General features: G+C 37.8%; 1 protein-coding gene across 3 annotated transcripts in view; it reads right to left on the reverse strand.

Annotated features, from left to right (window-relative positions):
- LOC119646869 (D-2-hydroxyglutarate dehydrogenase, mitochondrial) overlaps positions 1 to 15,547 on the reverse strand; it is a 152,131-nt gene that overhangs the window by 29,548 nt on the left and 107,036 nt on the right. For 2 of the 3 annotated variants that reach the window (XM_038047494.1, XM_038047493.1), the window contains exon 2: positions 9,674 to 9,760. In XM_038047494.1, coding sequence (XP_037903422.1) covers positions 9,674 to 9,760 — 87 coding nt within the window. Of the gene's footprint in view, positions 1 to 1,777; positions 2,171 to 2,241; positions 2,408 to 2,466; positions 2,624 to 2,815; positions 2,946 to 3,006; positions 3,568 to 3,625; positions 3,774 to 9,673; positions 9,761 to 15,547 lie in introns of those variants that run through there. The other variant, XM_038047496.1, reaches the window with a different exon arrangement.

Genomic DNA, 15,547 nt, shown 5'->3' on the forward strand with positions numbered 1-15,547 from the left:
GATTGCACTTATTAAGATTGTTTATACTGCACAACTTACCATAGTTGAAAAGACTTAGTCTGTATCACTTAAATATTGATTGTATCTGAACATGAATTGATTTACACTAATAAAGCTATCTATCTATCTATCTATCAAAATCGAAACTAAACAGGATTCTGTTTAACGATGGAAGTAACTAATGCAACTAGGAGAATCAGTACTAAAACGATACTCCCGCAGGGGCAGTGCGGAGAAAACATGGAAAATTGTAGCCGGTAGTTTTGCATACGTCCCCTCGACAACAGATGCATATCCATGATAGAGTTCCCTAAGAAAATATACAGACAAATAGGTGGACAGACAGAGAGTCAAACGGGCATACATACGTATATTGAATCGTTTTTAATATGGTTTTGTTGTCCACGAAATCTTAAAAAGTAAATCGACCCAACATGAAACATGAAAAACATCACTTAATTCTACAGGAACTAAGCTTGATCCTCAATATAAACCCTGCACTGATCAATTAGTGCAGCAGGAAATAGCTAGCATAGTTATCGACAGCCTACCAGTTCTTGATAGTCACCAGTAGCTTTCGTAAAGGACCTATGAAATCACGATCGATCCATGGTCATTTCGGAGTTGATAACGTTTAAACCTGTCCAAAAAAATGGTGGACACTTACGTTTACGTGAAGTATCTTTATCACTTTAACTGTAGTTAAAATTCCACGGGTGAGCAGGAAGAATAGTGTTGATGTTCCCCAACTGCCATTTGCAAAATATCGACATTAGACCATTCTTTTCAACATCAGTAGTGACAGGAAAACGCCCGAAAGTCAGTGATGAAAAATATTGTCTATAGAAACGTCAATGAGATACAGGTTAACCTCGATCCCGACCGCAACTTTAACTGGTAGTAATGAGCTATTAATCAAAATTTAGGTAAGGCTAAGTAGAATATACGATGATACCCATTGTTCATAATCACATGGATGCAAGAAACAAATGGCTCGTAGACATTATTTTCCTCATATCATAGTTACCTCGCACAGAGGAGTCTGGATCTTTGGATATCACACCCTTCTCTATCTCTTTTATACAATATATAAGTCGTTGTTGTTTTCAGTTAATTGTGTCCTTAATTTTTTCCAAGTTCGGCTGCAAGTTCGTTTGTTGCTTGTCTTACTTCATGAACCTGTGAAGTCAAGTACATCAATCTTTCCGTTCCGTAATTACGTATCCAAAATCGTTGAATTTTGCTTGTAACATTGTGTTAATTTCTATGGGGAGTTCATTGGGATGACGATCTTTCTTGAATTTCTTTCCTAATCTATGAACCTTAAGTGATTATACGAACGGGTGAGTTATGTATTCTTTCTGTCCATAGATTGCCAATGACCAAATCCGAATGACCCATCCTAAGGCCTTGTGATTTGTTATTATTAGTTTACTCCAAGTAAAAAGACAACATTTCTTTCGAATTGATATCATTTCTCCACTAACTTTACTAAATGGAATAATACGATGGAACTTGTAATCGTCCCACAGAATTTCGTCTACAGTTTCTGCATTTCTTCCCTTTCAGTTTCTCCTTCAGCTTAAACATTGAGAAAGCTTCTATGCGAGCTTCCCAATATATCCGAGATATCCGCCAGCCAACGTGAAAATAAATTCGCTTTCGTCGTGAACAGGTTAAAGAAAATCTAACCAAGGCTGTTGTTGAACGCAACGCCCCTACTCTTTTGGAAAATTCAAGAATATCACAAAAAAATAATTGAATAAAATAGCCAGACTCATGTATTTGTTCGAAATTTATTACTTCATACAACAATAATATAAATTTATACAACAATGAAAAGGATATATTGGAATAATTGCATTTTAATAAGGACTCGCGTACGAAACCGTATTCCATAAAGAACAAACATTCATTTAGTCTCGGAGTACTTTGTAAGGGTTTAGTATAGCATTAGGATCCAACAATCTTTTCAAGTTTTTCATCATTTCAATTGCCTCTTGTGATTTTGAAAATTTCAGGTACTTGGGCTTCAAGAATCCAATTCCATGTTCAGCACTGATACTACCTTTGTGGCTAGCTGTGTACTCAAAAACGAATGGTTCGAGAAGTTTGTAGAGCTCCTGGGTGAATTCGTAACAGCATACGTTCAGGTGCAAATTTGAATCGCCTAAAAATGAGAAGCCGAACAAATACCATCCATTAATGGAATTTACAGACTTTTTCGATAAAATAACAAACCCAAATGTCCATATCCACAAACTCTTGTTGCTAAATCTCCGACCCTCTCCCGAGTGGCATCTACGATACCGTAGAAATTGCGAAGTGGCAAAGATAAATCGTATTTGAAGCAGTAGCCATCCTTGAGAACAGAAGTAGAAACCCCTTCTCGAACATCCCAGAGTTTCTTAATTTAGGTACAACATCGTTATCTATGCGGAGGCTATGAACTTTTAAGTAAATTACCTTTATCTTGGTAGGTTCATTTGTGACTGTTCCATCCAAGACATTTCCACTTTCCATACATCTTGTCAGAAAGTTATTAACTTTCTCTTCATCGTGCTCGCTATTACTGCCTGATGTTTCAATGAGCATATAAAAAGGACAATCGCTAATTGGTGCTCTAATAATGGAAATTCAATAAAACGAAAGATACTTTTTATGAAATAAGGTACAAGTCAAGCGAGAAATTGAACATGCTTGCACTCATTCAGCTTCAACTGAAAAACTCAGGGTTGCTTGCAATATTGAGACTGTTGCTCTACGCTTTTTAGTACATGCACATTTCAAACTACTAACAGCATTCCATACTCACTGCAAGTTATATTTAGTGATACTGCACTGATAGGCTGCCTCGTCAATTAATTCGCACGAAGACAATATCTCCCCAAGGTCCTGCTTAGCCATTTTAACCGTTTCAAGGACATTTTTGAACGAAGGAAGTCCTTCAATGAGAAAATCGCTCAACTCATATATCGATTGTAAATTAGAAATTGTTTCTTCTACCTAAAAATGCCACATGAACAGATTTGGATAGCTGAGCACACTGCATGGCAACTTTCGTCACGACTCCTAAAGTTCCTTCGGAACCTATGAATAAATGCTTCAAGTGGTACCCAGTGTTATCTTTCTTGAAATTCGACATCAAATTTGTAACTTTTCCATTAGCTAGAACTGCTTCTAATCCCAGTACTGATCCATGTAAATTTCCATAGCGTACCAGGCGAAGTCCACCCGCGTTTGTTGAAACATTGCCCCCAATTTGGCATGAGCTCTTAGCACCTAAGTCAAGTGGCATGCAGAGTCCTTTTTCATTCGCTTTCTGCTCCAAGTTCTCCAGAATACAACCTGACTGACAAATCAGGATACCAGTCAAGTCATCAATGGTTTCAACACGATTGAGATTTTGTAAAGATAACACGATTTCATCAAAAACTGGGACTGAACCACCGACTAGGCCTGTGTTGCCGCCTTGTGGACATACTGCTAATTTGCGTTCATTACAATGTGCTAAAATTGCGGATACCTCTTCTGTTGATCTTGGCTTTAAAATTAGAGTGCTGTTACCTGTTAATTAGGAAGCAAATTAAAGTGTTTTTTGGCTAAATTTTTATTCAGCCTTTACCTCGTACGCTTTTCATAAAGTCTACGTTGTACCCAATCGTTTCATCAGAATTTGTTAGCATATGAGTTTTGCCCACAATTTTTTCAAAGAATTTCAAGTCGGACTCTTCCAATTTTGAATAGTTTCCTCTTCTAATATCATAACGATCCTGAAATTATTCAAAATGAATCAAATTTCGGTCTTCTTCTTCCGCATCAAAGAAATTTCTTTTTCTTTGACCAGAAGGGTTTTGTTAATTTGCCGCATATACATACGATATTTTGTGGATAATTTATCCCCTTTTACAGTCCGAAATAGATGAGGTAAATCAATAGAAACTTTTTAACCAAAAAGTGAATCTTCCTTTTTTGGTTCACATTTGAGATTTGTTAACAAACACACAAGATACTCAAAGATGACAAACTACTTAGACACACAAATACTAAAAATTCAAGAAAGTCTCTACATTCTTACATTTTTGTCAGGGATTAGTTATATGTTGCAAGGAATTCAGTATCCGAGATATAAATATTTGTGATTGAGCCTTGAGCAAGAGAATACCTTTAAAGGTTCACTACTATCCAGACAAAGGCAGAACTACTTACAAGAAGAAATAGCCCAATTAACTGTCCAAGGTAGTTTTGTGTATGCAACTCGAACATGATTGGCATACCCACGATAATAATGTCCACAGGATTCAATACTTAACACAGTCCAAGGTATATATTTGCGGTTTGCGTTGGTGATAATGCGGCTGAGGTTCTCTTGAACGTGGGTAGATACATCTATTTCAGAAGCAGACGATTGTGAAGAATTTGAACTGAACTAATTTCTATATGTTCAATGGTTATTTTTGGAATGCATGTCGTCAATTACATTAGTCGCCTCGTAGTCTACTCGCGGAAATTAAAAAAAGGCTGGGAATTAGATATGAAATTACAATAAAAGGTTCTGTTTTCTGTTTACACTACTGCAACTAAACCTCACCCTTATCAGAGAACTAGCCTAGAACCGTCTGACATACTACTTTCGTTCTCCTGCCTTAGGGAGCCTTAAGGTGAGAAAATTCCTTTCGCTAAAAGTAGCGGGGACGAAGAAGTGAATTGTTAGTTCAAAGAATCCCCTGCCATCCAGTCCCTCTACCGGTCAAGCTTAATGTTCATCGGCTCCATCTATCAGACAAATATTATCCGTTTCAATTCGAGGTACCGTTGGCTTGAACTCTTTAATCAACTCGCCAATCGACACAGGGTTAGGATTACCTTTTCAGTTAAAATGACTTCTTCGGTTTTTTCCCGGCACAAGGCTGAAACCATGGGCAGTCATCCATTCACTCACTCGTCGTATCAATATGCCAAGTCGGCTCCACCATTGTTCAACAGATCGTTCGCCTACAAATACCGCAACGTTATCTGCTGACCGGGCTCAACTCTTCTTGCATTCATTTTTTCTAGCATATCTGCCAAATTCTTCAATTTCTGCCATCAAACATTACGAAGAGTACTGTTCATTGAGATCAACAGCTGGGGCGTACAGCTCTATGAACACCATCCATTGTGGACCTCCTTGCTCTAAGACCGAACTGTCTTGAGGGTAAGTTCCCAGCAGCACGTATTGCTCGAGGTTTCTCCTCATGAGCTTTCCGAAAATTTTGGGTCAAGCATACAATGTTCGGGATGCAAACGGCAGCTTAGGATCTCCTTTATCTCCATCTCCATCTTTCAGCGGCAGGGAAAAATGCCTCCCTTCAGGTAAGCGTTGAATACTCTGAACAGTAAGTCCGGTCGTTATTGAAACACCAGTTTACATATATACCTCTGCCGGAATATTATCGAGTTCTGGCGTTCCTATTCTTCATGGAGAGGACTGCCTCTCCCGCTCCTTCATGGTGGAGTTTTGACAGCCATCCTCCTTTTCCTTCCACGCTGTTGTCACCAATCCGAACGGAATCCGTAAGCAATAAATTCCGCACAATGCGGTCCCTCTGTTGTACATTAAGTGAACAGGGCTTTCGTAGAGCCTCGATTTTTCGGGTGATCAGTTTATACCGAAGTTCCCACGTATATCAACCTACCTCCTTCTCTAGGTACTGCCAGGAGCGAGCTTTGCTTTTGTTCATTGCATCCAATACATAAAAGGCTTGAAACGTTCGGGAACCCTCCAAGGCATAGAAGTTTACCAACAGAATCTGCCAGCTGTGGAACCACCAACCGTCGAAGTGTCCGAGTATTCTCGGGTGCGGCTCGCCCCCGCCTCCCCCCTTTCAAAGGCGATGTTCGTTCGTCAGGAGAGAGAAGACAATGTTTTTATCTTGTTCAAAGCCATCAGCCATTTCTTTCTTCTTTACAGAATTCCAGGATTTGTATAGATTTCGAAATCACCGTGGCGAATCAGAATAGAATTTCTATCGGAGCTGACAGAAAATCTCAGTAACGATCGACCGAGGTCACGATCAAATCGTTGTAAATGAAGTCATGCACGCCCATCAGAGCGCAGCGAAGTCAACAAAATAGTCTTAGTCTGTAACAGATTCAAGTCTTGTAATATTGAAGGCAGAAACTCATTTGACACTGTAATCAACACAGCATTTGCACGAATACCATATTATATCAGAATACCGGTCATCCACATAAAAAATGCACCCCACTTCAACTTTTACTTCATATCAGATTTTAAATATTTTTGCGGTTAACCGGCAATTTGAGTACTTCCCTGAGACATCTACAAAGTTAAAGGAAATGTCCTGGGACATCTAAACTCAATGCAATATCCTTAATTTCCAAAAAGATTAGAAATTACTTCCGAATTCCATTCGGGACATTGCCGCCCCGAAACGGTTACAAGTAAAAACTAATCCGAGGAAATCTACTCAGGAAACTTCATGTATCAGGTAGACTGAATATCATCAAATGTTTGGAGGAAATACATATATGAACATATAATAAATATCTCCCGGTTAGTGAGGTCATTAAGTAGCTAATTTCCCTACAGGTAGGATTCAACTAATAGGACCAATAAACTGGAAAGGTCAATTCTATTTGTCCTTAGCTGAATGATCTTTTACCTCTCAGGTCAACAAGGAAGTAATTAGATTTCGGATGATTAAGTCCTAAATAGATCATACAGTTGCCATGCACCTTGTGACTTTCAATTAAAAAAGAAATTTATTTTTGTCCCCAATAGTGTCTGTAGAAGCCGGAAAAATTTTTCAGACCTCGTAGGAAACTACCATTTCTGTGACTTCAACTTCAGTAGTGAACGTAAGGATTGATTAACCACAAAATTCTAAAATTTTAAAATCATAGAATTAATGGGGCCTTATGCTTAGCCAGAACGCGATATTTCGAAAACCAGAAAAAACATACAAAAGGAGGGACTATTTTTTCTTCATCGGGCATAGCCATGTGGAGTATGTGAAATATTTCAATTACTATTTTTTGAAGAAGTTCATAATTTTAGGGATGAAACATTAACAAACGGTCTTCACAATCACCTGAAGAGCGTTATCATAAATACGGCCACAAACATACTTGGTTTCACCTGAAAAAGGATCGGAACGGCTGGTTTTACGATGAATGTAAGCTAGCAACGGAATGGAAGAATGCTGCATACCGAATAATATTGCATTTTCAAGGAACGCGGGCACGCGCGGAGACTTATCACGAACTCCGTCGAGCGGAGAAGCGACTTCATAGACAGAAAAAGGAAGCCTGGAAAAACTAACAGGTCTATGAACTCGAAAAGTAGAGGAAGCAACCGCACCAGGCGTGGAAGTTTTACCAACAAGTCAACAGGATGAGAGGGAAATCTGATTTCTGGCAGAATGGGCATATTGGAGAGATGGGTTGAGTACTTTGATGAACTACTGAACAACCAGAACATCGACGAGTTCGAGGTCCCGCCAACTGAAGATGATGGACAAATACTGCCACCACCAAGTATAGGAGAAACAGTCCGTGCAATTGATCGGCTTAAAAATCATAAGTCGCCAGGAGCCGATGGAATTGCAACCGAATTGGTTAAATATAGAGGCGACCAATTACACCAAGAGCACTTGTTCCCTTCATCAGTGTTAACAAGTCTTGTTAGCACTGATGAAAGGAACAAGTGGTTCTCGAAATATCGATATTTGCAAGAATAAATATTTGTACCAACGAAAAAGAAACAACAAGTTTTTTATTATTTCAGATAATTAATCGTGTAAAACACCGCATAATTACACTCAAACCAAAAACCAACCAACCAATAACATCAAACCGCACTGGCCGGAAAGAATAACGATAGGAGACTACAACTTTGAGACCGTTGATAATTTCTCATATCTAGGGTCGAAAACCACAACCGATAATAGCTATGACGATGAAATCTGCACAGAGTTGTTGGCAACCAACAGAGCCTATTTCAGCTTACAAACACTGTTTTGCTCGGAACGTCTCACCATAGGATCAAAGCTCTTACTGTACAAAACAATGATCTTGTCAGTCCTCATGTAGTCCTCGGAGACTTGGGTTCTTAGGAAGAAAAATTACGAACTTTTGACCGCATTCAAGACAAGAATCTTCCGAAGAATTTTTGGCCCCCTACATCAGGATGGACGATTCGGAAAGTCTATAAGGACAATTTCTATGGAAGAAAAAGAAGACGAGGCAGACCCTGCCTGAGACGAAGCGATGGCGTAAGTCAGGACGCCAGACAGCTTTTAGGGATATCGAATTGGTGCACCTCGGCGCAAAACCGGGATGTTTGGAGTTCCTTATTAAGGCAGGTCTAGACCGGATACCGGTTGTTGCACCGTTGATGATGATGATGAAGAAAATCCGTTAAGGACTCTGGAAAAATCCAATCCAATTCAATGACAAAGAGAACTTTGAAAATGTATCTATTTTTTTTCTGTTGATGATATATGTACAATATGCATTACATTTGGCATAAAAAATGAAGATGTTCTTAATAGAAAGGGATCCCGCAAGGTATCGCATTTGCAGCACCACTTAAGAATTGTATTAAGACATATGAAAATTGTTTAGATAAATTGCAACACAGGAAACAACCATCATTTAGTAATGCTAGATTTTTTTCATTTTGATAAAGTTAAACCAAGCGCCCAGCGTTCCTAGATGATTCCAATAACGAGCGCTAGATGGGATGCTTGTACAATTCTGCTTAACAAAAGTGATGCGTTGTAAAAACTTTTTGTTTTATTTTAATTTTATTTTGATAATAACAATTAAGATAATCCACTTTTTTAGTTTTAGTTTTTAGTTTGTAGTTAAAAAATTAATTTCAATTGCGATATACAATTTTTTTAGAATAAATATTTTAGTCGTATTTAAGAAAAACAATTTTTAAAGTAACGGAATTCCGCTTACAGCACGATTTCGTAGAACCCGAAACCAATCAATCGTGTTCTTCGGGGGTTACCTGTATTATATCGTACTTAGTTTAAATTCAGAATATTCCAATTGAATTCTCCTTCTAGTTAGGGAAAATGAAGTATAGTAGTTCAGAGGCACGTTTTCCCGATCCTACCAGATGATTTCTAACATATGACAGGTAAATTTCTAACCTCTAAAACATCAATGAGAGTTATTTTATTTGCATCTGCATCGTGCCTTGAAGTTAAGTCATCACTGTCAATTTTTCAACCGAATTTAATTTGCAACCTCATTTATTTACTTAAAAGTTTATAGAAGAAAGAAAAGTTTATATAAGAAACAGGTTTACACAAAAATATCGAATTGCGAGTTCAAGACTGACCGAGATTCAATTGTTTACCCTGCCAAGAAACAGATCATCTAATCTATCCCAACACTACAGGTTCATTAAAAATGTCAGGACAACTCAACCAACCCAATACGCAACCTTTCTAAAAGAACTCTGGACGATAAATGCAGGTTATGATTTCTGTTTCATTACATTAAAAGAAGTTATATACATAAGAAACAATAAACACCCATATTAAACGTTTTATTATATATTATCCTTACTATCAGTTATAAAATAAAAATGAAAAGTAGACAACAAAATCAAATGTCTACTGTTCCCCTAATTATCCTTGCACTTACATACCTGTGTCAGTTCTGGTATACCACTCGCATAAAATCTGCACTGCCGCAATGCATTTGTACGGGACAACAGCTGCCTTGCTACCCACATCTGTAAGTAAATTAAGTTTTTATTACATATCTGATGTCCATGTTGACCGAATTTAAAAAAAAAGGTATAATTCAAAAACAGTTCTCGGAAGGATTCGGTCCGATTTTTATAATAAAATATAATTGATAAAGAAATATGTCGCAATGACAATTATATCGCTTTGTTGCACCAAAAAATGCACTTGATCTTCGGATCGTGCGCTACAACTTTTCAGAAAGCCCAGGAATTATTTTTCTAAGAAGTTAAAGCCCAGAAGCAAGGGTGTCATTTGGTAAACTTGCTGGGGTTCTGGATAAGTTCTTTAAGATCTTTCCATGAAATCTATCAAATTCATTATGATTTCATCCTAAATATAATAGTAGTCTAAATCTTTATTCAGACCCTTAAATGCCTGTTTAGCTAAGGCACTGCTTCCAATAACCTTATTTGCACGGGCTTCTCAAGTAAAAATTTGCTAAAATTTTATTGAAACAAGTTCCGTCGAATTATTGATTTTTATTCTTAGCTCATGGATACTGGATTTCATTAGAAAGCTGACATATGTATTTGCCTTAAGCATTATTTAGTCCGATTCTAAAGCCCGAACTCATTGTCTTACCAATAGAGTACTAATATTAATAATGAAAATGAATAATTTCAGGAAATTTGATTAATTTAAATATTCCTTGAAAAATCGATGACGACTACGGCCCCACACATCCCGTGTAAACAGATTCACTACCACAGATGCAAAAGAACGCAGGCGCCGAACTTTCATGGGGGAGTGAGCACTCACTTCATATACTGTATGCATTTCCGCTTTTTAAAAAATGTCCTAATAATCAAGTGCTTGAATCGTCCTCGGATAATTTGCTCAAGGGGCGTTTTAAATCATCATTAGAAACGAATTGCCTTGATATTTATTCCATATGCTTATAGTGCGTGCCACCCCTCCTGAAAATATTACAGTGTGAATTAGAACCCAAAAAGTCCATTCATTTAATGTTAGTTTAACAGTTTTGCTGTGTATGTGTAACAAAAATAAATCACTACGGGGGGTTCACGCCAGATTTAGAGGGGAAAGATTGTTTGTCAGGACGACTACTACATGAATACTCTGATTTTCTTTTACATTCTTAAACATTTCAATGAAAATGGCAATGTTATGGCAAGTTTACTATAGAATAGTTTATGAACAAATCAACCATGGGGAATTGATTGAATCTTGCGTAGAAAATAAGATATGCTGATTGGGACAAGAAGTAAGATTAACACCAATTACAGCTGTTTTAATTTCATAGGTCAACTCTTTTTTTCGTGGGGTTGGGGTGGGGACTCTCACTTTCTCTGTATTGAGAACTAACTAGCAACTAAAGATGTAACAGAAGGAAGTCCTTAAGGATTTATCCTCAAGGATTTATCGTAGGAAATAAAATCCTATTAGAATCAATAGAGACTGGAATGGAATCAGGGAGGGAAGGTAGCTTATAAACAGCGTGGTTTGGATGCAGGAACGTTTTAGGCATGGTAGGTGGTGTGAAGGACAACTCTATCTCTCCTACCGAAAAGAGGGAATTCAACGAGCGAGCCAGACACTCGGCAACAAAGAGATTAGGATGCGTCTGCCAAAAGAAATTTCACCGCGCATCCGGCACAAACGGTGTCGAAGGGTGGTGTTTCGGAGGTTTCGTAAAGGATCCGGTTGAATATGTCTTCGTATAAACGTGGTCTTTAAATCAGCTGGTACAAAGGCGGAAGATTTGTCTTTCCTTGACGAGTAAGCTCTCCACCTGATAAGGAGAGGTGGCGGCCCAGAAGATGAAACCGAAAATGACTAAAGATCAGATTTACTACTTAGAGCAGAAAATTTTAAGTTTTGGTGAAGTGCGTTTATTAAAGCGCAGTATAAGGTACAGTGATTTGAAGGCCTTATTTCTATAAGGGATGCTGAATAAGTTTGAGTTTATTGTGATGCCAAAGCTTGGTTCACTGCTAATTTTCTCTGCTCCAACATTTTTAAAACCTTCCGAAAAACTGAAATATATTTTGAAAAAAGCAAAAATTATTATAACTTCGGTAGGACCAGGCGTATCCTTTGGGAATTAAATATGAGTTTAGAATACTAATAGCTATGATAGTAGTATTTATACTTTTGTTATAAAAACAAAAAGAAACTGGAAGCTGACTTTTTTCAGGTATTACTATTTAGGAAATCCACACAATTTTTTAACTATTTTTTAGTGAATTGAGTTAGGAGGTAGTTTGTTAGGCACGCGTTGAATAAAATTAAACTGGCTCTGAAGCAAAGTTCTCTTATTGGCTAAACGTTTTTTTTGGGTAAGATAAACGGATACCATATTTCGGGAAACAACTGCCCACTTCTTCAGTGTTTTTTCTCTTGAAAAAGGAGCAGATAGTTCCCGAAATACGGTATTCGATTTTTGTATCTATGAGGACTTATAAGGTTTATAAAATCTATTTTTGAAGTTAATTTAATAGGTTTACCTTTGAATGATGATAAAATTTCAAAAATCTCGGTTAGATAGATCTTAACCCTATTTGATCATACCTCAGAAAAATCGCGTAAAAGCCACACTAGATGACTTCTAGGCAACGGTAACTGCCTAAATTCAACCCATTGTGACCAAATATGGTTAATAACTATTACACTTAATTGCACGTATATTTTTACCTTCAATTTCCCTGCCTGTCAACTATACTATGGTGATTTTTATAACTATAGGGTAACCTCTGATTTGGGGGGTTTATACTTTGCATGAAAGTGTATTGGTAAAATGACGGGAAATTAATAAATATTGGAACTTCGACCGTATCATAACTACAGGATTATTTTCACAAACAACAAACTTATCCATGAAAACGGCAAATTAACAACTAAGATACGTACTAATAATCTGCGAGCTATTCAGGATAAAAATATTAGGCGAAGACAGAGTTACGGTTTCTTACCAGGGCAGAGGTAAATCGTCAGACGCTGCCTCACCTCTGCCCTGGGAGCAGCGTGACTGAAGCAGCTCGCAGAGGTTAAATACTCCTCTTTATAATTCGCAGAGAAGACCAACATCAAGGTTAGCTTCTTTCGTACCAATATTCTCTCTGTGATGCTGTGAAAAGTAACCACTACTGTTAGTTCAGAGCTCTAAGCTTCCGTCAGCTCATGCCTACAAATTATTCTTCGCCGGCGTATGGACCATATTCATCACAAATTGAGAAAAGATGAAAACTCTAGCACAGGGTACCCCATACAATGAAGCCCATTATTTCAAGATGGCTAGCGAGCAGATCGTCTAAGCTTACATGCCACAGAACAGTAGAGAAAGAGTGGAAGCTTTTCGAAAAATGCTGGGGGTATTTGCTGCCCTTGCGGGATGGACACTCAGCGCATATCAATACTCTCGAGCGAAGCGTTCATAGTTAGTGCCGTTTGCGCAGCAAGATAGTTCTCCCAATGCTAGAAGGCAACCGTATTTGGAGGATCGACGCTAATGCTCCAATACCAGCAAAAGTAATAGCGATAGGTAAGCGAAAATAAATGATCAAAGCCAAGTCCATGTCAGCACCTTTTCCGCTGCGCACATTACTGATTGCGATATAGAAGATTTGATTAAATGTTCATTACCGACCAGTCGAAACCCAGCTGACCTTGTGCCACACTGTGTACCATAGCTAGCTACTAGGCAGCTACCACACTTTTCCTCAATGAAATCAATGCGAGTACGCACAACTTCAAATTCCTCCAACCTTATGCATGTGGAAGATATATGAGCAATCGAGCAAGATGCGACTTCTTCTCCGGGAAACGGAAAAATCGAGAAAAGCTTTCATTATTACGTTTTCAACGGTTTGGGCTAAACAACAACCTTTATTTCTGATATGAGGTGAAGCGCAGGGGAGCGAGGATTTAAAATGTGTGCCTTTAAAATTGAAACTGGTATCGTTTTCAGAACAATGATGCATCTATATGAAATCTAAGCCTCAAAATACATCCCATTCCGATATCTACTCAAATAAAATTAATAATAGCATATTACTATATTTTAGAAAATTACCTGAAATCCCCCCTTAAATTCATTCTAGAAGTACGAAATTTAGCATAAACGATATTATGAGAAACAATTCTGGAAAGTTTGAATGCAATCCAACTACTACTAACAAAATTATAGAAGGTCAAAGTTCTGTATTCCACGTGAATTTCGTGTGCTCCAAAACATGTGTGACATCATCATTATATAAAGCAAACTCACATCACACGCCTTCTACTGTTGGGGGGCATTAATTTGGGTAGTAACTCGCTCCGCTCCGCTCTTTAGTAGATGGCCGACCCAGGACCACTCATCCCTAAGCCAAAGTAGTCGTATTAGATCAAACCAGTCTAGGAGCAAACCTGGCGGTTTTGGACAAGATAATTTCTCACCTTGCCAAGTTTAATTAAACAAAAAAAAATAAAATGCCACCTGTAGCCGCTTTCGGTCACGCTACTTCGCAGAGTGGAGGCAACATCTGAAAAGACCGCTTCCACACTGCCATCCAAACCGGTCAGCCACAAAAACTTTTTTCGAGTAGCCTTCCATCCAAATGGATATATTCTAGGTTAGTACCAGCGGTATTCACCTTTTGCACTTATATACACTCAAAACTTCAAATGATTGCGAAATTTTTATTTTTTGATATATTTCAAAAAAAAAATATTTTTTTTTGTGTTGAAGCTTTCTTTACATTCTTTAGTATGGACGTTGTTGTTGTGAATTAAAATTTTTAAAAACAAAAAAATTCACCAAAAATTCAAATTGTAAAATTTTTTACCGGTCAAAGCTTTGGAAACTTTTTTTACGGTGGATATTATAATTTTTAAAAGATGCCTCGTACTGAAACACTTTCAAATGAGATAAAGGAACTAATGATAAGTGAAATCGAGAATGATAACACTTTATGAGAAGTCGCAGTGTTTTTTGGTATCATAAAATCTGCGCTATGGAAAGTCCATAAAAAACGGAAGGAAGAGGGACAACAGATCGTTCAAAAGGAGGTGGATCTCTAACTAACTTAACGAAGTCAATGCCCAGATCCTTGGTTAACGCTGCACGAGACAATCTGCACAAAAACAGTACACATGTTCGAAAGAAGCTGCTGAATTTTACAACGGTCAAATATCGAGACCAGCTGGTTAGGGCCTTTTACGGTTGTAAAACAATTGATTTTTACTAATGTGGCCTAAGTATAATAATTTTTGGTAAAAATGGACTAAAGGGACGCCATCAAAGTAATTTTGGATTCCAAAAAAAGTATGAAAGATAGATAAAAGAATTGCCGAAACTCATAAAGATTAATCTGTCGCTGATAGAATGAGATATGTTCGTCATCGAGGTGGAGCCTCCAACAATCCCAAGTACCCATAAAGGAACATGGGGATGGAAGCATAATGATCTGTGGCTGATATCCCTTTTGTGTGAAGTTTTCGGGACTAACAGCATTTATTATAGGGCGCCTTTCTTGTGATGGTGCTGGTCCATTGATTCAAGTTAAAGGAGTTATGAGATCGCCTATATATTGTGACGTTTTGGGAAAGCACATTTTATTACATGCTCATGACAAGATGGAAAAATACTGGGTCTTCTCACAAAAAAGCGGTCCTAAGCACACGTCCAAGTTTGTTCAGAATTGGTAAAATGACAACCAAGTTTCAAAAATAACCTCGTCTTCTCAAAGTCCTGACCCAAATCTTATTGAGCATTTTTGAGAAGAGTTAGATTGACGTATTTGAGAAAATTTTTTTTCTAAAACAGCTGA

This window comes from Hermetia illucens, chromosome 1 (genome assembly GCF_905115235.1).
Source record: "Hermetia illucens chromosome 1, iHerIll2.2.curated.20191125, whole genome shotgun sequence".
Classification (NCBI taxonomy): Eukaryota; Metazoa; Arthropoda; class Insecta; order Diptera; family Stratiomyidae; genus Hermetia; species Hermetia illucens.